General features: G+C 29.0%; 1 protein-coding gene across 1 annotated transcript in view; it reads left to right on the forward strand.

The window, feature by feature from the left end:
- Positions 1–17,240, forward strand: part of LOC116768604 (phosrestin-2-like) — a 31,357-nt gene extending 14,117 nt beyond the window's left edge. The window contains exons 2-11 of the mRNA XM_032659361.2: positions 1,992–2,043; positions 3,535–3,699; positions 7,881–8,001; positions 8,206–8,353; positions 9,080–9,233; positions 11,986–12,047; positions 13,137–13,200; positions 14,618–14,726; positions 14,948–15,089; positions 15,702–17,240. Of these exons, the coding sequence (XP_032515252.2) occupies positions 2,012–2,043; positions 3,535–3,699; positions 7,881–8,001; positions 8,206–8,353; positions 9,080–9,233; positions 11,986–12,047; positions 13,137–13,200; positions 14,618–14,726; positions 14,948–15,089; positions 15,702–16,240 (1,536 nt within the window). The 5' untranslated portion in view covers positions 1,992–2,011 and the 3' untranslated portion in view covers positions 16,241–17,240. The remainder of the gene's footprint in view (positions 1–1,991; positions 2,044–3,534; positions 3,700–7,880; positions 8,002–8,205; positions 8,354–9,079; positions 9,234–11,985; positions 12,048–13,136; positions 13,201–14,617; positions 14,727–14,947; positions 15,090–15,701) is intronic.
- The last annotated feature ends 7,329 nt before the right edge of the window (positions 17,241–24,569 follow it).

The following is a 24,569-nucleotide window of genomic DNA, read 5'->3' on the forward strand; positions in this document are numbered from 1 at the left end:
TTACCACGCTATTTTTATTTTATTTTAAACCACATGCTCCCGACGTTTCGATTACTTCGCAGCGACCGTGATTACGGGCGGACGAGACGAGAAATCTTTGTTTGATAAGAAAGAAAACGCGCAGCAAATCCGAATACATTAGTTCTATATAAATATTTGTGTCAGTTATATTCCGTATCTTCCATTATTATTATGTATCGATTTATAGTTTCATAAAATTTTAATATATTTTCACTTTTAGTTACTTATTAACCTTAAAAAGTGTTAGTTATCTTTGCTTGGATCGTTTTTATAGCCTTTTTATCTGGAACATCGATTTTATGGTTTCCTATAAATTTAATGAGGATATGACGTAAATGGATTAAAAAAATGTAATGAATTTTATGTGATACGGAATTAGTATAACAGAGATTTCGCTCCACATACTACGATAATTATTTTTTTCCATACATACTTTTCCGATTTATCACACGAAGGACGTGAACAATAAATTGTTCCATACCGTATGATGATAAATCAAAAGAACTGAATATGAAATGTTATTTTATTTTGTATTTTTGTATGAGAGTCGTGATTAATTCTCATCATCAGATCAGAGCATTCAATAAGCCGTTGTGAGTAAATCAAATCACGTCGAATTACGAGACTCGTCGTGTTTATTCACCGTATTCAATAATACGCGTGAATATCACGAAAACCGCCAATCTGTTTGAAACGTGATGGAAATTTCTATAGCACCGTGATTATTTACACCCAGCTGAGAATAGCTCATAATAGATATTAGCTTAGTTAGGCTCGGTTTAAGCTGGGTTATGATTTTCTGTTATACCTTCAATATTTAACTTTATATAATCTTATTATATAATTCGATATAGTTTTAAATCGTTTTTTTATAAATAAAATTTATTTCTTACCTTATTTTCGATTGGTTTTCAATGTGCTGTTCAGATATTCAATATAATTTGATCTTATTGTTACCTGGATGCGTATTTATACAGAAATATAATGTATTAGTCAATTAAGTCAGGCTATCGTCATCCAAAGCTTAGTACAAACGAAAAAGTTTCGGTCCATCTAGCTGTTGAGCGTCCTAGCCTCGGCCTTCAGTCTAGCATGTTTCGTGTCCATCAATCGTCTGAAAGTCTGGACATACGACCGGCCTATTTCCATTTCAGGGTCTTAACTCTGTCCGCAATGTGGGTGAATTTATTGTCGGCGTATGACTATTCAGAATTTAGTTTCCCACAGAAATTCCGAGCAGCAGAATAATAAATAATAACTGCAAATAACATTAAAATAAAAGAGTTTATATTCGAGTTCAATTGAGAGTAAATAATTTAACTTTCTTTTTTAATTATAACTTATTAACAAATGGTAATTCATAGTAAATTATCATCTCGTCTGTCCGTGATCACGGTTGTTGAAAAGTAATCGAAACGTAGGGAGTATTTAGTTTTAAAAATAATAAAATAACGCGTAGTAATCCGAAAATATTAGTTCCATTTTTATGGTAATTCGTTAAATAATCATTTTTGTAATGCCACTGTAATACAAACGCATTTCATCTAACGATTCCGTAAGCCATTAAAGACCACTTTAACATTTTCCTTAACGAAAATTCTGTTTAATTCGGACGAGAATTTATTTGACGCGTTAAATTTGGGATCTACGAAATAATAAATATTTAAGATTTCCATAAACAGAATTTCGGGGCTCATTTATAAAGATGTTCGCTCTTTGAGGCTAATATTATCTTTTTGAGAATTGGTTTTATTTCTATAAAATTAATTTGGATTTTAGACGACGATGATTTCGCTATATACATATATATACATATACATATATATATATATATATATATATATATATATATATATATATATTATTATGTTATGTTTCCATTGCTGGATTTGTACGTGCTTGTAACTTACTTAAATGTACTTAATGCATAAATGAAATTCTAATATATTAAAAGTACCTTTCTCCCACAGAAAGGCGTCGAAGGCACGAAATGACGTCAGACACCGCGCTCAACTCCCAGCGGTAAGTTAGAATGCAAGTTAAGTCCATGCTCAATTTGTTAAATATATTCTGTTTATTCGATATTCTCATAGAAACACTTTTCTATAATCTCTCCATAATGATCCAATTCCTTGGAATCTTTAGACATTATTTCGCGTCTTAAAACGTTATATTACGTAGTAAACACTACTTGAACTAGTTCCTCAAAAGATATAAAACTTAAACGTACGTGTTCTTGTACAGAAGAAAGATAAAATTAGAAAAGTTTTTATATTAAAGGAAACTTTAAGTAGGTCGCTGTGACAGCACCGCGTGTGATAATGCCAGTGTCTTAGAGCTGTCGAGCGGCCACATGCCCTTGATATTTACACCGATTATTAACCGATTAAAGCTCAACTTATATGTACATTAATTTATATAAGTTATGAAATTTTTTAACAAAATATAGTATCTTAATAAAAATAATATCAAAATCAAAAGTTAATATCAGTACTAAAAGCTTATGTTGAAACGTAATAAATCATCTCGATAATGTCAGATAGCAAAAGAAAGGGAAAATGTGTCACGATATGTCTTCATTATCTGCGTATGTGTGTGTGTGTGTAGGTTTTGTAAAACTGTGTAAGTGTTTGTTCTGGGTGAATCTAGTTGAAATAAAACTTGTCTTACTTAAAGATATCATTTGTAATTTATAAACCCTAGAGGTGGATTATTTTATTACAGTAACAAAGGCTTAAATGACGAGGAATATAAAAAAAATAATACATTTTCAATCATTTCGGATTTTTTTATAATGAATCTTTCATTAAGTTATCTAATCTGCTTAATGCTGAAGAGTCACTCCATAGGCTTCGTGTTTTGTGCCGCTTTTTAATATTATAGATTAGATTGAATTGATAGTCGTGGAAATAAATATCCATAAAATATCCCCAAAATACAAGGGATGTAAGTTCCGTCATCAGACTTACCAGAAAAGGTACGTACATCATTGAAAGACATTGAATTCTGTGTGGAAAAATATTTGTATTCTCAATATATTTATAAGAAAGCTTCTAAAGGACACCGAGCTTTTCATCATTTATTTTGTAATAATTTAAAAAGAAATAATTCAAAACCTAATGAATCGTATATTTATATATTTTCTAATGAAAATTAGATGTGTATGAAAGGAAGCGATAAGCGAGGGAAAGTTTATAGCAGATCCAGATTAAGTTGAAAGACATTACTATGCTATGGATATAATGTAACTTATGTTATAGAAGTCGGTATCAGATAACGTCGATGAGATTATTGCAATCATTCAGACACGTGAGTGACTTATTTGACAAAATTTTCTGGAACATTCTCTCAATATTATAAAATAGGTAGTATGAATTATCGATGTATAAATTTTGTTTGGTGAGTGATTAGTTATTTTGATCAGATAAAACTACGAAGACTATTTGAGGTTGTTCGATATTTATGTAAGAAAAATAATGATAATGAAAATTTTACATATTATTTTCTTTACAGAGTTTTTAAGAAGGCATCACCGAACAATAAACTAACTTTGTATTTAACCTCGCGGGATCTGGTGGTGGAGAATGGCAGCATCGATAAAATACAGGGAGTGATCCATGTGGACACTGACAGCTTGGAAAACAAAAAGCTATTTGGACAAGTGACGTTAACTTTCAGGTAATTACTTAAACACTCTTAAAATGTAGGCGGAGAAAAGTTTCAGCGGCTCTCCGCAATTTGAAAATACACGACTAAATTGTTGAGAATGTTCTGTATTTGTTGTTTATAATGTTTTGATTTAAGAAGTGGAGTTTGTAAAATTCAACAAAATGGCTTCCAATGTGTAGAAGTTTCAAATAATTACTATAAATATTTTAATCTTACAGCGTTAAGATTTTTGGTTATAAAAAAGGGGGTTTGCCATCATTCTTTCGATTATTATTATTTTGATGATTTTGCAGCATCAGTCAGCATAAAAAAAAAACAAACTATGTTTCCCGTCTATTTCTCAGTTGCCTTCTTAGTTTTAAATCTTAAAGGAATTACAGATTTAAGCTGAACTTAAAATAAATTCTAATAAAAAATTGACTCAGCGCACCTACACATACTTATACTTTATTTGTACAAATAAAACGAGATAAAAACCTAAAAACCTTTTAACAAGATCATTAACTTTGACCTGCTGTGTCGTTTGTCTCTAAAACATATTGACAACTCAAACTCAGTTGTTCAATTATCGTATTATTATTGTTTAATTATATATAACATGTACGAAGTTTTAAATTTAATATCAATCAATATTTATATGAGCACACGTAGTTTTCAGACGGCCAGTTAACTGATCCCCGGTTGATATGTATTTAAGCATAATTTTTTAATTTTTAAAAGAATTACAAAATTTAATTCTAAAGTTTTGTGTTAACGAATCTAACTTAGTTAAAACATGAGGGTTATTATACTAATCAAAATATAACTCACGGAAATGTAATCAGGACCCAAACCGCGAGATAAAAGATAAAATTAGAAACTTTATACAAATAATGTTATGACAGTTTTAATTAATGTTACTGAATAATAAAGTATTATACACTTGCCTACATGATTTTAAAATTAATAAGTTGCGTCACCGCGTAGTAAAAACTATTATCGAAATATTTGTACGAACTGTACATACATATACTAATACATATATCAATTATTTTTTTTATTAATAGCTGTCCTTTTTGATGTCGTGTCGAAACCACTGGATATACATATATATGTATTTTCATAAATAAAACGTTGTCTAGAGCACAAAACATTATCATTTATCTCACGTATAATTTGTATCCATAATTAAAATAAGTCAATTAAGAAGAAGCTTTCGATATATTACAAGAAAAATAGAAACATGTTGTGAAAAATCATTTATTATGAGAACGTAACGAAATGTAACGAAAAATGTTCCCAACTAAGAACGATTTCATTCACGAAAGTAAAATACAAATGGTTACTGTTTCCATTGTATACAAAAGTTTTGTGATTGGTTCAATTGTATTTTAGCACGTCATAAATAAAGTTTATCGTGCCGTGAACGGTGTTTGCCAAACTTGGGATGTTCTTTTCTCTGATCGATATTGACCTGCTACTGAGCCATTTTTAAGTCGAATAAGGTTTGGCTTTGAAAAGTCGTTTTAATTACGCGTTACTTATTTATCACTAGTATAAATTTCAATTACTATTAATGCGACTTTGAATTCTATTTGGTCAGCCTTATCATCCAAAGGTGTTGAGTGTAAACTTTTTGAGGTCGTTTGTCAGCCATTTTTTAAACGGGCCTTACACTAAGTAAGTGCCTTATTTCTTTACATAAAAGCTAACTGCTCTATAACGTTTTCATTGTATTGAATTTTTTCAGTTACTATATTAAACGAACCGTTACTGTGTCTTAAGTCTCTGAGCGCGGTTGTTACGGAACCAAACTTAAAAAGACGAATTGACTGTTAGTAATATTTCTTTATATGCTGGCGTTTCAATTAATATAAATATTATAAAGAAACTATTAGGTATGTATTTTTTTTGTACCTCCTTTTTTGTTCAATAGAGTGGGTAACTTTAGAATACTCATAATATGAAAAGCGGTACATTATATCCAAGGCTTTAAATTCATGCAGAATCACGAATTAAAAATCTAATTCAATTTATGAGACTACGTTTGAGAGAGTAAGTATTAATTCAGGTGTAGTTAGACTACCATTCTATAGTTTCATAGTTAATTTGTTTATTCATAAAGAAAAAAGAAACGAAATTAAAATTGCCGTTGAATACTAAATAAGGCTAACACAAGGCTGCGTTATAAAAGCGTTTTAGGTTTCAACGGAACGGAAAACTTACCTTTTTGTTTACAATGTCCCGAAATTGAAAATGAAGCATGCGTCTTCTAATGAAATGAGAAAAGGTTAATGGAATGTCAGAAATATGAGATCAACTTACCTTAATGGTTAACCGTCATACAAATTTCATGTTAGAGTTTTGATAGCATTTTCATATAGAATTACTTTGAGATGTTTAAGTTATATTATATTATCATAATAAAATGTTTATCTAATATTGTTATTTATAAAAAATTTCACTGTTTAATATATGTGAAAACAAAACTGAGGAACTCGTGTTCATTTTCGTATAAAAACTTAATTTTAGTATTTAATGACATACATTATTTTTTTAATGCTTGACTATTTTAATCAAACATATCCCCAGTATATATATAGTGTTAGTTATTAAATATAATTTCAATTCATCATATACTTAACAGTTAAAAGAAATGTTAATCCGCACTTACCTTACTTCTGTCAGGTTTAATTGATAAATGTACCTATTAATTTGTCTCCTCCGATATATGAAATGTATTAAATTATTTTATTTTACATATAATTCAGCTTTTGTGTTAAAAATATTTTTTTGTATATCCATTAATTATTATGATAACGTGACAAGATTATCTCGATAAATAAAAGCATGTCTTAAATAAAGGAGATATAGAGTAAGAATTCTGGCTGGGAATATTTTGATAACAAATAACAATTTAATATCAAGAATAATTATATATATATACATATGTATAGTTCCTTCGTGCAAAATAGACACAGGCAGGAAAGTAGTACATAACGAGGAGAGATATTTTTGCTTTCCGGGTCTTTTCCCTTATCGTGATAATAAGGTTTCCAAAGTATGTTGTTGTGTCGCCTCTTAAGGCCAATCCTTATATTCCGGACAACGTGATTTGAATTTTTACAATCACATCAAATGTAGTAAAACACTACCAGAGCACTTACTCCGCATCATTAGTATAATGGGACAATATAAAAATCATAAATTACATCTATAACGGTGTATCGAAATATAAAATTGTCAATATTTTATGTGGCTGCGTATAATTCGTAAAAATATGAAAAATAATTTTAAATAATGTGAACACCCTGTAGCTTGGGAATAGATAGATAATCTTATTTCGAAAAATTGTTACCATTACATAAATTCTTTATCAAAATTCTCTGAACAATGAGCGAAACTTTCTCAATTTATTAGTTACTCTATATTTCGTTATATCTGTTATTTCTTTATAAAAATATCAGGGTCATTTTCATTATGATTTTTAAGCGTGACTTGGCGTGACTTTGATATATTTATTATTAATGGGCAAACTTTTATTAATACATAAATAAGCGCTGTTGTTATCGTAATTTGTTACGAGAAAGTAAACAACATCATTCTCGTGTTCAGACTAAATTCATTTGAAATCAAGTTTAAAGACGCGGAAGCTTTCTGATGAAGAACAAAAATATCAGTGTTTGGAATACAAAGAAGAAAAATTTCTTATGAAAATAAATATATAAATATTAGTACCTGAACTTTAAATGCTCGGTCATGTATACGAATCTAGCTTTTATTGGGATTAGTACTGAAAACGTAGTAGAACAAAAATAGTCTCTCGCATGAGTTATGATTGCATTTGTTCGAGCGTGCCCGCTGTAACATTTTACCACAAATTGAAATTTACGCTCACAGTGCATTATTACAGTAAACATGCATTTATAGTTGAAGTGCTTAAATAAGTTTATGTAAGCCCTTAAATTTATTTATGGATATGTAAAAAAGATTTGTAATATTTTTTTTTTTATGTATAAATTTATTTTATGTATAAATTTTTTTTATGTAAAAATTTATTTTATGTATAAATTTTTTTTATGTATAAATTTTTTTACGAATCCAATTGTGCGTTTTTGGTAGATCACATAAAATTAAAAAGCTCGTAAAGGAAATATATATTTTGATATTGTATTGTAGAGTAACATTCTTTATCCTATAATAATTTTTAGGTACGGGCGCGAGGATGAAGAGGTTATGGGGCTCAAGTTCTGCAATGAAGCTATTATGAGTCTGGCACAGATATGGCCTATACATTGCAATTTGGATAAGGAACCAAATACACCATTGCAGGTGACCTTGAAACAAACGTCCCATTGTATGAATGAATTATTAGAATTTGGGCTTAAATTTAGGGCTCAAAGCTATCGAGTTTGATATAAATTTACTTACTTACTTATCCCCTCATATAGAGGGTTGAAAAAGTAATAGTATTTATTCGCTTTATCTACAGAAAGTGCACATATTATGTGTTCCATATATATTATGTTTTCTCAGGAAGCTCTAATAAGGAGACTAGGAGCGAATGCTTTTCCATTCCACTTGGAGTTGACTCCGCTCGCACCCCCCAGCGTACAACTGGTCCCCGCCAAACAATACCACGGGGCTCCAATAGGGACCTCGTATGACGTGCGAGCCTTTATTGGTAATATTAATTATGTTGTTTGTAGTAAGAAATTATATTTTTATTATATCTCTATTAATAGCCAACTTTTTTCCGCCCCTAAACATATAGCATATTTTCTTGTTGGGCGTGACCTTTTCATTAATTACATAAAAATTGCTTCAGCCATTCTGTCCTGATACGGTTACAGACTTGATTGAAAGATGACAGAATAAGTTATTTTTGGCATTGTTAATATAACGAATGTTAAATTCTATCATTTAAATAAACAAAATTATATGCAAACTGTTTATTTTATTATAAAATGAATCTGTTATTCAAACCCATGAAAAACAAAGCGTTTCATATGTCATGGCAATCTATTTATAGTGAATAGCAGGTTTCCTAGCGGTAATAACGAGGAAACAGGAGCGATCCATCTTACAAACGTAGCATAAATATTTTAGTCCCACGAACACTTCTGTTACAATAGCATTTCAGTCTATAAACAGAAATAAATATTATGTCGTTTCAGTAAACAGTGTAAATACAAATTGAATATGTTTTTGGGATTGTGACATATACTGTGGTATACAAATAAAATTTTAAGCCAATGAATGTAACTAATATCGTTGGTTAAAAATGTTGACATTGTTTCAATCTTGTCTTATTTGAAATAAATAAATTCTCGCAATTATAATCGTTGTGAATTTATATATCTCTGTTATTATTTGTTATTCAGGTTTTCATGAGTTTCCTTGTCCGTAGCTGAACGAGCTGATGAAAAGGTATCACGTCGGAATACAGTACGTATGGGGATCCGGGTCCTGCAAGGTCCGGGGAAGATGTCCGTTCCTCCAACACTACCGCCGGACTCTCCACATCACACCTTCGGCAACCTCACACATCACAATGTTTTGCGGTAAGATGTAGCAAAATAAACAATGACATAGATAAACGTTCATAGTTTTCTTGTTTTTAATATATCAGACCTAATAATTTAAGTCAAAATGAAACTGTTATTGTAGCCCTTCGTGAAAACCTTAATATTTTATACATTTTAAAATATTAGTATTACAGGCTAATTTAATCTGTGACACATTGTCATTTATTTCAGCATCATGTTATGTATTTTCTTCCTCGAGTTGACTTTTGTTCATCCAGCATGTTAACGTTTGATGAGACGGGAATATTCTCGTTATCTTTTTTGTCCATTACATCAAAGTTACGCTTTTGAATTAGTCGTTGTAATTTTTGCTAAACACGAAGACCCTTGCTCTTAAATTTAAGCATAAAAATAAGTCTTTAATTTGTTTCTTCCGTGATTAGTAATAGTAATGATTCATCTTGTGGAAAGAATTTTACAATATTCTGGACAATTGAAAAATATCTAATTCCAAGAAATATCAACACCGAATACCGGCTTAATAAATATTTATTATAAAAAATAGCAGATAGAGAAACCGTATTTATATTATCAATAAAACCGTCTGTTAAATTTTCCATGTTATTTATATATTAAGTTAATTAATTCACTTTATAAATGTTGAAGTTCATCAAAAATTTAAGCATTTAATCGTAGGATCTTAATTTATCTTGTATAGTATATTTTATATATATGTACATACATATATACGTTTGTAGTTATATGTTAAATCCAATAGAAAAAATACCTCTTGAAGATATGTAAATATGTACATGATAGATTTTGGAGACTAACTTTAATAGTCTCGTTTCTTACTTAGTGTAATATAACTTATTGTTTAGAATTTAGAGATTTGGGCGAATCAATATTCATCATTGATTAAATCACTCGTCAATATTTTACAATGACCAAAATTTTTTTATATCAGCGTATATGTATACGTACTTTTATGTAGTGAAACAACTTAAAATTAATTTATTCCGATTATTTATTGTGATTCGGATATGTTTGGGTTAAAATTACGTTTTTTTACGTTATTTGAATGAATGAAAATTTTAACGTTAAGTTACGAAAGAGGGGTTATTAATTTGTCTAAATATTTAAGTTTTTACATTGAAATCTGTTTGTCAAATACTAAGTTTTTTGATTTTCATTAACTGTATGTCTGACGGTCACGTTCTGTTAAAAAGATAAAAAATATTGACTTTTTATAAAAGAAATGAAAGCCTTTTCTAGAGCTGCACGATGAATAACTCCTTTTAGTAACAAAAAAAAAAAACATTCAAATATCAGTAGATCTTCTTATATTTTTAGATGTAATGCATTTAATTATCTCAATATAGTAGTTTTTTTTATTATAATTATTTTTTTATGAATAGTGCTTTAATCACACTAGTACGTATAAAATAGTAAACCTCAAGTCGTCTTCAGGCTAGTATTTTCTTTCAGCTGAAACAAAAAAATATGAAAATAATTATATATATGGTTTTTTATATTTAAAGAATGTTTGTATCGAAATCATGTAACAATAATGCTGCTCAAAAGATCACATTTCGTTGTCGAAAAAGTACATTTATGTTTAATTTAATTTTTTTATTATTCAGTAATGTCGCGTGTAAGCCTTATTTATGATTAATCATCGTAAAATTCCCAGTATTTCAGTGCACTGTCATATCTTATCCAAGATCGAAGTAAGTATTTTGTAAATCAGGATTGATCGGTAGAATATTAATGTAATAACGTAAGATAGTAGGATTATTTTGTACTTTTTTTTAGACGTCCCAACATATTAATATCGACGTCAGAGACAATATTTGTCTTAAGTTGCCATTCAATAATTTATTACGGTGTATATCAATTAGTGACGATTATTCTAGAATGAGTTTTGAACCGTAACAATGTAAACTATAAGTGAATCGACATTTTTTTGCGTTGAAATGGTAAATATCAATAACTTAATGGATAATTCCGCTCAAACTTACCAATGGAAGTTATAAACGAAATAAATTAAGTTTAACGGATTTATTGATCGTATTTTTAAAATTAATTTTTTTTGTTACAAACGGTCCGCACTAAAAAAGTTACGTTTATGTTTGACAAAAATAATTTATATTAAAATTGATGAACGAGCTCTCTGATGTCGCTTTTTCATTTTATGTTACACAGTGAACAAACTATTTGACGTATTTCAAAGTCGTACAAACACATTTTATTCACTAGAAGCGTTTTGATTTGATTAAATTAAAAAAAATATATATTTTTTCACTACGTCTTCACATAATATTGTTTCAATAATATTTTTTTGTTACAGACTTCAGACGCTTAATAAACTTACTATAAAATTCCTACAGAATATTGAACACGTAACTTATTTTCACTATTTACTCATTTGAGACCCTGTCACTTATAATTACATCCAGACAGCGCCTTGTAGAATTTAATTATTAAATTTTAATAGTTTAACGTGTAAGGCTTTCGCGTGTACTCATTGAGATGAAACTGAGTTTTTCAAATTTTTGGATACTAAGCATTTTTTATTATTTTATGTAATTGATTTCGTTTCATCTTCTTTGCGTCAAAAATAACAACGCAAAAAATTCTCGTCTGATTCTCGTGTTCGGTGACTAAACTATTTAAAAACAAAACAATGTCACATATTAATAACCTGTTTTTGTAATATGATGTCGCGGCTGATGTTTCTGCACAAAATGAATGTGACTAGCTTTTTGACAATCTCCTTTCATTGCAGACTAAAAAACAAAACTAAATTAGAAGCAGATGAGAACAGCAGGAGAAAACGAGATCAAATTGGTAAGTTTGTCCTTGTTGAAATATTGATAGATTGATATAATAATGAACTAAAACATTGAACATGTAATTTGTTTTTACGGAACTCAGTCATTGCTATCGACATTTCATCAATAAAAATTACTATAGTTTCTTTTATGAAAATTTGATTTCGTTACTTCTATTTTATTTCCTTATAATTTTTATCCTGACATTGTTAATGTTCCTTATAAAGTTTACGGAAATTTTATAAAAAAAAACGTCTTCATGTGACTCCTAATAGATTATTTATTTATTCAGTGAACAATATGTTATTGAGTGAGCGATAATTACGAGAATCATGTAAATTTTTCGCTGAAACAATTATTTAATTGTAATATGTTAACATTTTTGTATAATATAGGTTTGATTTTATTTTCTTCAGATTATTGATAAGGAAAAGTAATTTAATAAATCATATTTTTCAATTATTCGAACATTTTCTATAGCGGTATGTATAAACAAGGTATAATTATAACAAAAGCTGTTCTTTGGAAATAACATAATATTGTTGAATAAACTTTATCATCCGGTCGCCTCGAGAAATGTTTTTGAGGGTATTTTGAGTGTCCTGCATTTAACATTTTATGAGAGGTTGTGAGACACGAAATAAACGGACTATTTTACTTAACACTTTACTTAACCTTATGGGTAACATTTGCTTTATATTCGTCTTAAAAGACAAGAATAATAACTTGAAGTTTATAACTTGAAGAAAAATATATATAAATATATCGATATATCCTTATTTATTATCTAAGCTTCACAAAATGGAGGTTATAAATGATATCTAAAAATTTTCCTCTTAATTAAAGGTAATTCAATTAGCTCTAATTAGAAATTCTCATGAGGACAGAATTAAGATTCTCAGAATCATATAGGCCAACGCAGAACTAAACTACACAAACAATATAAAAATAAATAAAGAAATATTAAATTATCTTTAAATCTATCACGACAAATAATTGTGGGTGATGATATAGAGAATTCTTAATTACAGATTAAAATTATATGTAAATAAGGAAAAATGAGATGCACTATCATAAATTTTAAATATACTTTCATTGTTAACAGAAACCGTAGAGCCCACTCCACCCCGAACCACTGTGGAGAAACCATTTCTTTTATCAGACGGCAGGTGAGTTTTTCAAAGTAATTTTTATATATAACAAGATCTGATAGACCTTGCCCTGTTATGTCAAAGAGATCATTATCACCAGGGAGTTAAGTTCGGGTAATAGCTAGTTTTTGATGTCCACCATCGATGACGTAACATTGTTAACATTTATGGAGAATTATGCAATAATTTTAAACAACATTGTTGTTGTGCGCTGTTTCTGAACAACTAAAAGACAACTGACAGTTATTTCAAATACATAAAAGAGACGACAATTGAAAATTCATAATAAAATTAATTAAAAATTAACAAAATATCAAGCAACGCTTCAAAATAAAATACAACTAAAGGTGGTGTTATCTGCGAGTGGCGATAAGTGGTGTCGCAGTAAGCGGTGACCAGTTCAAAAAAAGTCATAAACAAAATACCCTCAAACAGATGAAAATAATACAAGTTCGAACGAAACAGAACTAACATTATAAAGACATATTGTTTAATTCATCAACAGTGAATCAAGTCATAAAAACTAAAGTTTCAATTCAATTCTTGAACGCATGTATAATACATGTCTATTAATTCCTTTGACCAGCCAAAGGCTATGTCAGTTTGTGCATTTGTTGAATAAACTCCTTCAACCTCAGGTTGTCAATGTTTACTTTGCTCAGTGGCCTAGACAAACGAGCCTTGGAAGCACTTTATTTGAAAAGGTACAGCGGTCGTGTGACTGCACAACTTTAACTTAGTGTTTGTCTTTAAAGGACTTAGAGCAAACATTGTTTATATAGAGATCTAATATATTTTATACAAACTGAATGTTTAATGATAAGAGTTTAAAAATAATTTAATTATTTAAATAAACTCTCCAAATCTAAGTTCTGTAAATCACAAATCACTCTTAAATAAACAATTTTACATTGCCTTGCTTTGTTTCGGGATTGTGGTTCATTTGTTCTCCTATTCAGTATTTATATCAAAAATAGCTATAGAATAGTAAATGAAAGGTATTTTGTAAATATATAAGGATACGTTTTGACCTGGTCCTATTAAATTTTGTGTAAAAAAATATGCTATTATAACTTTTTTGATCCATTTTGCTACGTACAGTCGCTATAAATTTACTACCGTTCATCACCTAAAACCGTTTCTTTCTTACAATTGTTGACATATACCGTATACCGATTGCCAATACTGTCACATTGATAGTCTATATTTGGTTTATATTTTATTTGACCTTTAAACCATAGATAGATCTCCAATCTTCGATTAAGGCTAACCTTTGGTCTTGACGTTTTGCAAATGTCAAAATGAAATGCCAATTTAAAAACCGGTCAATAAAATTATCCAGTAGACTTTTGTAATAATTTTAAGCATCTATAAAGAATATCGGAACACACTGACGGACTTTATAATTTTTTTTATATATATTAAACTTGTCTAGAGTGGAACTTGAAGCGTGGCTGGATAAGGCGACGTACTCTCACGGCGAGTCGATACGTGTCAATATTCTTGTCACCAATAATTCATCTAAGACCGTCCGAAGAATAAAGGTTTGTTATAATATTAAAAAAATATATTTATATAAAAAATGCTATGAAGTTATCTAAAGAGTCTATGAAACTTCATATTGGCTGAAAAGAGATTTTGGTGGATTACAAAATTATATTTTGTAGACGATCTTTTCAATTATTATTATTGTCTTGATATTTAATTAAATAAAGTTTGATGATTTAAAATTTTATAGATATTCATCAATATATTTTCCTTGTAGGCGCTAGTTGTCCAACATGTCGACGTGTGTATGTTTTCGAACGGCAAGTTCAAGAACGTTGTAGCATTGGTCAAGGGAACCGGCACTCCCGTACTTCCGGGACAGACGCTCACTGATGCTTTTACACTTACACCGCATAAAGGTGAGTCTGTTTTTATAGTCTTTGATATCTAGAGACCAAGGTTGACAACATTCTAAGAATATCTGTCTCAGCCAAGGCATTTTTATACCTCTTACATACTTACGCCATTACCCCATCGGGGTAACGTATGCTTCTGATCACCATTTTTTTTTAATTTATGTCAAATAAAAGCTTAAGGAACTTACAAAACGGATAATATCATTACGTACTACTAAAATAAAACAAGCAAATGTGTGTGTATGACTTGAAAATTTACATTTTATAATAGGTAATTAGATCGACGTCATTTTCTTAAATCAAATTTACGAACCTGTTTAATATTTTTATACTAATTATGGCCGCAGCTTACTCTTGATGCAAAATTTTATGGACACAGTGTCCTATTTCGTACCTTGTTAGTGAAACTGTACCGCCATGCTACAATGTTATCGTTTCGTACTTCTTGGTACTTATTTTAGATAGAAATAGACGTCTGGCTTGGCAAATATTAGATTCAATAAAGTGTTTAATGTTTAAATATGAAATATTTGTAAGTTAGTAGTGATTATGTTAATTGAAATAGTTAAAAACATTAGTTTAAATATTTTTAATTGCAATATCTCAATATTGCAGGTGCTACCAAGAATTGGATAGCACTAGAAGATTCGTATTCAAAATCGGGAGCAAGCCTCGCATCAACAGTATTGTGTAATTCCGACTCACCCGAAGATCGAAACGTATTTGCAATTTACGTTTCGTATTACGTAAAAGTTAAACTCACGCTTAGCACCATGGGGGGTGAAGTTTCTGCCAAACTACCATTTACATTGACGCACTCGTGCATAAACGAAGCACCAACTGACAGCGTTACAGAAGAAGCCACACATAAAATGATTCTAGAAGGTAAAGAAAACAGCGAAGACGAGGATAGCAAAGCTGAAGCAGAAAATGATAAGCAGAACAACAACGGAAACAAAGTAGAAGGAACCCGGAATGAAACAGAGGAAGCTCTCAAACAAGAAAACAGATGTGTCGCGGACGTTCTTGTGAATATTGAGAACAAGGTAAGTGATAGGCCGAAGAAGTTTGAGGGACAGACGGAAGTAAGGAATATTAAGCCCAACGAAGAGGAATTGGATCTGATTGTAAAATATCCCGGTTCTGATACGTGATCCGACGAGGATGTTGGTGACACTGGCCAGAGAAAGACGGAACAGTCTGAAGTGTCGCATGCTAAAACATGTAAGGCGCAAATTCACATAGAGAAAACTGGGTTTGCTGAAAATCTTAAGAGAGCCGTTTGTTGTATAGATAGAAGAAGACATTCGTAATAACAAAATAAAAAGGACATATTTAAATAAGTGATGTATATATTTCACAATTTTTAAACACTTTACCTAATTAATTTTTTAGAAAGTGAAGACTCCTGTTTTGTCTAAGACCAATTTTATAAAATTGTCACATATGATACTATGAAATTTTTCAACTTGTACGAAGCTAAGATTAATATTGCCAATTTAGGAAAATGTATCGTCAATTTATAAACTTAACCACCTTTCAATACATTATATGTCTACACTAAACTTATGAAACTGACTAAGATGTAAAGTAACGAATTCCTATACTAGTCGCTAGTTTTAAGATTCTATTTAAGGGTCACTTATTTACCGTGTACACCGGTATCAACCTGAAAATTCATTACGCTTATTAAATTGTAGTTGCTCGTTCAATACATAGCATTTCTACTATTATAAAATATAGCTTTATAAAAGTCGACACGATTTTGCGCCAAATCATTTTAATTTTATAACTTCGTAATGGTTTTAGTAAACTAAATCATGTACTACGAGAGGGATGTGTCGTTTGTATCCTTTTTAAAAATATAAGTCCTAATCATCGATTGCTACTGAGATTTTTTAATTACTGTGTCACTGTTGTAATGATAGAACTATAAGTGTGAAATCAAAAAGATATGCTAATTTAAATTATCATAGAATGAGGTAAGAGTGTTTTGTCTGTTTTTAAAGAAATCACGTATTGAAACGTCTAGTGCGTTGAACAGTGTTTTAAGTTAAAAATTAAAAATTTATCATGGATATACTTTTTCGACACAAGATACTTGTTGCCACGACATATAAATGTAAAGTTTGTAAATAAAGTTCTAGATTGTGATGTTTATATTATTTTCCCCTTGGTTCTTACGAAACGAAATACTAAAAAACTGTATTTTATTGCTAATGAAAGTTTGAGATATAGAAAGTTATAAATTTATCGTTGGAGATCCATTTGGATATTCAAAGATATAAACGGTGGTTATAATAAGTGTACTATTATTGTGTTCTCTAGATCACTGTCTGTATTTATGATTAATAACCAAATTTCATTACAAAGTATATCCAACATTTGAATGTTTTCAAGTTGGATCAACACTCAAAATGTTCCAATAATGCTAAGCCCATACAGTAATAAATAACTTGCAATTAATCGAAACAAATAATTTATATCTCTATGAAAAAATACACATATAATAAATGAACATAAAAATTCAATATTTGCCTACGATCAGACATATTTAACCGTCCAGTTACGAAAGATTATTTTATGAACTTAATTATAAGTTTACGATTGAACCAGACGTCTCATTAAATTTTACCACATCGCAGCATCCGCTGTTTAAACTGACAATGTTTAATTTTACATAAACAACGAAATACAACGAAAATAGATTTACATACAGCCTATAAAATAGGAAAAATATTTTCAGTATCTACAGCTAATACACACTATTACCATCCACTGGTTTCTAATCAATTTTAATATAATACAGATCTTGAATGTCTATCGAGTATCCCAGGATGAATGTGTTGTGAGTATCTGCGGTTAAAGATTTGACCTAAATATATACACAAACACGTTTGGTATAAAAAACAAGACAATACTTATTACATCTTTTGTTACAAATAATAATTCTGTTACAGCGATAGAAGCTTTAAAATACCCCGGTTCTTGCAGCATTCATTATAATTCTTTTTTCAATATAATATAATATTTATTGCAGTAAAAATGTTACGTCCGATCGTTCTTACAAAACCATCCAGTTATCACAATACAACGATATTCAATACATACATGTTTTTTATAGCATTCGAGCATTGAATAAAAGGCTGGAAACTTTGTTGTGTTAGTGTTACAACGGAATAAAAAAATAACTAATGCAAATATATGACAACGATTTGCATGAAAAATTTAAGGATAAACTTTGAAAACTTTTTACGCTGTTTCTTATAACTCGTACCACCTTCAAATGGGCTCTTCGAAGTAGGATAATGTGTATTATGTATGCTCAGATGAACGCGGGGACGTCTTGGTTCTGTAATATCAAGGACCTGATAGTATTCAGGATAGTATTCAGTAAAGTCACGAGAAGTTAGTATAGATTGTAATGACGTCATACTTATAACTTTTTTGTACGTTTGCTTTCCTTACGTTTTAAGATGAAGAAGAAATTTCAGCTACCTGCCAATAAGTCCCGTTAAACGCGGTTCAGCCATTTTAAATATTAGCCGAAACAAACATACACTCGTATTGTGTTTACATATACATAAAAAAATAGGGGTTGGTGGTAAAAAAGCAAAAATATAGGGTTGTGTGTATTTTTGATGCCACATTATAAAAAAAAAAAAAACAAAAATTTTCGTTCAGAAATTAAAAAAAAAAAGTTTAAGGGTGAACAACCCTTATCACTAAGGGGTATGAAAAAAGGATGTTGGCCGATTCTCAGACCTACTCAATATGCTCACAAAATTTCATGAGAATCGGTCAAGCCGTTCTGGAGGAGTACGGGAACGAACATTATGACACGAGAATTTTATATATAAGATTTATTTATGTAGAAATATTATTATAAAAGAAATGTGATGCACAAAGAAGAACTTATCTTTTAGACGAGATCTCTACCAGAAGCCGTTTTGATAGAGAAAAAATAGATCATTGTGACCGACATTTTTTTTATCCTATACCAATAGTATCACTACAAAAAAGTTTACTATTTTGGTGCATAAATTAACAAATATATGGAATATAATATAAATCAAAATCATATAATAACAGACAGAGAATTATAATGAATTTTTTTTCTCATAGTTTATTACGGAAAATCTCAACAGACATAGCCAACAAACTCAAAATTAATGCTTACATAAACTATATTAAAAAAAAGCATTGAATTTAAAATAGTTTTTTTTGTTTATATACGAACGTTATATTTCTTTTTACTGTTCATAAAAATTTAATTTTATCATTTTATTTCGACGTACTGTTAGTTATTAAAGCCTCGTAAATCACATGTGGCGTCGTTTTAAGTTTGCCGCGTAATTATGCATATTCAAATTTAATATTAATTTACTTCGTATGTGGCTAATCAAATCATCTAGAAATTAAAAATACTGATACTACTAATATACTATTATTCTAAATAATATTTTAATGTACTATTGTAATGAGAGTGGATTTACGCATCGTGTTAAGAGAAAACATTATTATTATACTAACAGTTGCTGAGATAAGGGTAACGTGAAACCTGTTCACGTGCATTCAAATGCTATTATTCGTTTGATTTGCTTTACATTGTATATTTCTCTAAATGTAAATACGTACAAAATACATTTTTTATTTTATCTATTGCTTGCTTTATGAAGATTCTTCTCTCCATTGAAAGCTAATAGAAATAAGACGAGAAACACTTTCCGAGTATATTTTCCGAGTAAATAAATAATATTTGATTTATGAGTTGCTGTCCGTGACTTCGATTACGGCGTCGGAGGTTTTAGTTGAACCAAAAAATCCTTACAACTTTCTATTTTTGATAGCTTCTTATTTACTGATAATTGAGTTTTATATACAATACATGGTATATAATTAAAATAATGACGTATAAATTACCTGTTTGAACTGTTTACTTTTAACCTAGATTTTTATTTAATTTGATGTATTCCAATAATGGACTATTCATGAGATGAGACATATCACAAGATTCTGCAGCTCAAATTAAAATATGATTGAAAAATAAAATGGTTTTGTAACTTTAAAGATGAAATGATGCTAGTTTTATTAATGTTTTATTAAATTCTAATTTGTTCTTCTTGTAGGAGTTTTTCTCTGACGAATTAAATAGAAATAATGAGATCTAAGATTTTCGCGAGTATTCATTTAAATGAAACTAGTATTATTCGGATTTACTACGCGGATTTTATTATTTAGTGTGAATTCACACCTCGTCTGCCCGTGATCACGGTTGCTGCAAAGTAGCCGAAACGTCGGGATTATGTAGTTTTAAAATAATAAAATCCGCTTAGTAAATCCGAATAATACTAGTTTCATTTAAATGAATACTCGCGAAAATCTTAGATCTCATTAGTTTCATTTAAATATAAATATTTTAAAGGACGATGTAGTACTGAATGTAAAATCATATAAATATTTATCAACTATATAGTAAAAACTTATACAATTAATACATCAAACAGTTAGAGGAAGAACTATTGAATCATGAAAACCATTTTATTTATTTTAATTTACATGATTGAAAAATAAAATTATATAAGGTTATATTCTGTCGTTTATAAATTAAAGTTACTTTTGACGAACCATCTCTTTCACATAAATGATGAATGGCAATGGAACTTAATAGCAGAAAATATTTATTACACTGTCAGTAATATTATGGCTACGTTATAATCATCATATAAAATACTATTAGTATAAATTTTGGTTTCAAATATTTTTAATAAGTATACAGACAACTCGAAAGCCAAACTCATAACTCAATTACGTTGTACTTAATGTTTATGAGAGACATACAGAGGCTATGCAAATTGTATAAAAGTTGTAAATAAACCTTTTTTTTTTAACTACTGTTTTCATCATGTTTGCCGCATATTGTGGAAACAATTAGAGCAATGAATTGGTAAGCGAGCAATATCAACGGAATCTACAAGCTTTTGTCCGGTTCTTGCCCACAGATACCGCATATACCTATATGAAGGTTTAAATACCACACATTAAAAAAATATATATAATTTCATATGTATATACAGCTAATGTGACTTATATTACTAATGATTAAAAAAAACTACGCGCTTAATAGTATTTTTCTAATGAGATCTAAGATTTTCGCGACTATTCATTTGAATGAAACTAAAACTTTCGGTATTAGGTAAGAGTTTGAAAAAGAGAACAAGGGTTGTTGTATTGTATATTTAATATTTAAGTAAAAGATTTCAATATTCGAAAAAAAAAAACAGTAGAAAATCAACATTTATATTTCTTACAGGATATAATATCATTCTATAACCTGAACTAAGCAGTTGTTGTAGATTTTTACAAATTATTTATAAATCATAATTTTCTTAGCACAAACTAATCCCATTAATTTCAGAATAAACTGTTTTAATTGTAAAAATAAAAATGGATATATGTTCTCAAATTGAAGGACTACATTTATGAGAAAATATACAACAGTTATGCTGGCGTCCTCTTGTTTTTGGAGTTTTTATTCTACAGATTTTACCTATTTTAGCTAGTTTACCTATGTTACCTATTTTACCGTTTTTACCTATTTCACTTTTTTTTCCTATTTTTTCCTATTTTTTCGTAGTAAAATAGACAAAAAGTTTTTTAATTTTCAATTAAAATGTTAGACTTTACATTATATGCACGTATATTTAATTAATAAACTATCTTAAATAACTAATTAATTATAATTTTAGTTATCTGATTTCTGTTCCGATAATTATCTATAAAAATATATATTTTTTAAACGAATTAGATATGATTTTATTTGATTAGATAGAAAGCTATATATCACAAGACTATACTTTTAAATGATAACAGTAAGAAACTTATTTGGTTCTTTTGTATTGATTTTAATTTTAAATAATTGTTATATTCATTATAAAAATTATGGACTCAATAGAAATATTCATAGATAATCATGATAGTAATTTATCGACCTAAAGGTACACTATCAGCAAATATTTTAAGCGCTTACTTAACATACTTAACGAATAGATCTATATACGATTACATCAGAATATTTTAGATGTAGAGCATAACCATTTTATTGTTATTTTGCAAATGCTATACATATCGTTGGTAAAGATTTTCACGTGCACTAATTAAAATGAAACCTAGTTTTTTTGATAACTTAGCGTTACGTGAAATGGTTAGTTTAGTATATGATATCAATAACCACTTTAAAGAGTTACAATTTACTATGAAGTTATAATTTTTTTAGTTTCACTTATAAACAAGTTAAAATATAAACACTTGGTAAGATAAAAAATGTGTTTTCTGTTATTTCAGTTTAATGAAGTAACGTTCCTTGGATTTGTACATGGAATATATATAGAGTTAGCATCGTCATTAATTGTGAGCAATTGAGTAAGTAAATTTATGTCCATGCTGAAATAATAAGTAATTTATTGTTTATGAAAGTAACTTATGAATAATAAACAAATATTTAAATGAGGCGTTTAAACAATTTTATGAATATTAATCTGTTTGTATTTGTACATAGTTTGATTTGACTTTGAAGTAATTGAATCGTTTCAAGATTTATTAAAATTTATAATTAGAGCTTCTGAAATCTGTATCTTTAAAACATTTTGATAAAAACATTTTTTTTTAGTCTGTCCTAAATATCACGTTATAAAAATTTGGTCATTACACAATGAGGAAGAGATAAGTGGAAGCAATAGAGATTTTTTTATGTGATTTCAGCTCGAATTCTTGAAATATTTTATGTTAAAACATATCTCGATTAAAACAGAGCCATCTAATAAGAATGTATTATTTAAAAAGTTGTCTGTCGTGTCGTTGTTGTAAATTTCCATAGAAATTCAATTTGTTGCCCACAGATTGTGTAGTCAATATTGAAATTCACAACTACTAGAGGTGCCATCAGTTTGTGAATTAATTTATATATTTTTTTATTTCGACTTGGATCATTGTTAATTTGGTTTACATGAACTTGTAGTTGAGTGTACATAGAAAATTCTATTCTAGATAGTTTAATGATTGATCGTAGATAAGATTTTTTTTCGGAGGCTCTTGCATACTTACAAGCAAAGACAGACCAAGAACAAATTCAAATGTAATCGAGAGAGGTAGAGGTATTAATAATTATATTACGGCATCATATTTGAATTCATTAAATGTTTTAGAAAACGTCTCTATGTCCCTTAACTCAATTGTAATTCCATTGTGAAATATGTATAAAATCTTACCCTTCTTATTTCTTGGCTTCTTTGTTCGAAATTAAACAATCTAAGAGCAAAATAATTCACGAAAATGTGTTTTTATCTAAATTTGTTATCATTTAATGTAAAATTACAAATGATAATAATGACATTATAACTACCTTATTGTTCTCATTAGGGCCGCACACATTAGAGATTTAATGGCACATAATTTATTGACATATAAGTTACAATATTGTTGTGTAAATGTAGAAAACATTTTTATTGATTTTTTTTTCCGACACTTGTATTATAAGGTTACGTCCAATGAAAAATTACGACCGAATCCTTCTATCATCGTACATAGGTGCTGGAAGGTGAATTCATCTTTGTTAAGATACCGTAAATCTCTCCCTGCTTTCGACTCATGCAATCCTTTTCAGGTCCCAGCCCTAAAATCATAATACTGATTATAGTGGGCGTTTAAGTCATCACGTCATCCACCTGTTCAGGTATGCTTGTCCTTGCAGGCACGTAGGTGATGCAGCGTTGGATAAGGTTTATGTTGTTAATGAAGTTTAATAAAATATTTGTCTTACTTTACTTCATAGTTTGATGTTGGACCACAGCTGAAAGTTGGTTTTAAAGAATAAATTAATGACGAACTTAAATTAAGGTACAAATCTTCCCCGAAAATCTGTCATAACGAGTTTCCTTCAACTTCTGAGAAATAAACCTTTGAAAGGCATTACGCATGGCTGTATATTACAATCTGTGTTCATCAAATGTTTAATATAAATATTTATAATAATTTATGTTAGTAATATTTTATTATTTCAAAGAGGAAATGTAATTGAGTTACAATTTAAAGAGAAAATGTTAACAGGAAAATTCATTGATACAAGCGGAATATCCGAAATCCGAAATATCTCATTTCAGTTGCTCTATCAATTAATCTGTCATGTTCTGATTAAAATCAGCGAAATGAGCGTTGTATATATTTAGCTGTAAAATATACGTATAAATTTATGCACACTCACTCAGCTTTATTTTTCTTTATTTTATTATAAATACTTTAAAGCTTTTAAACGTTTCCTATATAATTTTCGATATATTTTGAATTTAATTTTCTACATTAAATTATTTATTTCTTATTCATTGTTTTCTTTACATTAATTCTTTATTAAATTTTTACTTTTTGTGATAGCATTGACATATTATTTTAAAGGTTACTTCTTGTAACAATAATGAAATTCCTTATCAT

This window comes from Danaus plexippus, assembly GCF_018135715.1.
Source record: "Danaus plexippus chromosome 3 unlocalized genomic scaffold, MEX_DaPlex mxdp_34, whole genome shotgun sequence".
Classification (NCBI taxonomy): Eukaryota; Metazoa; Arthropoda; class Insecta; order Lepidoptera; family Nymphalidae; genus Danaus; species Danaus plexippus.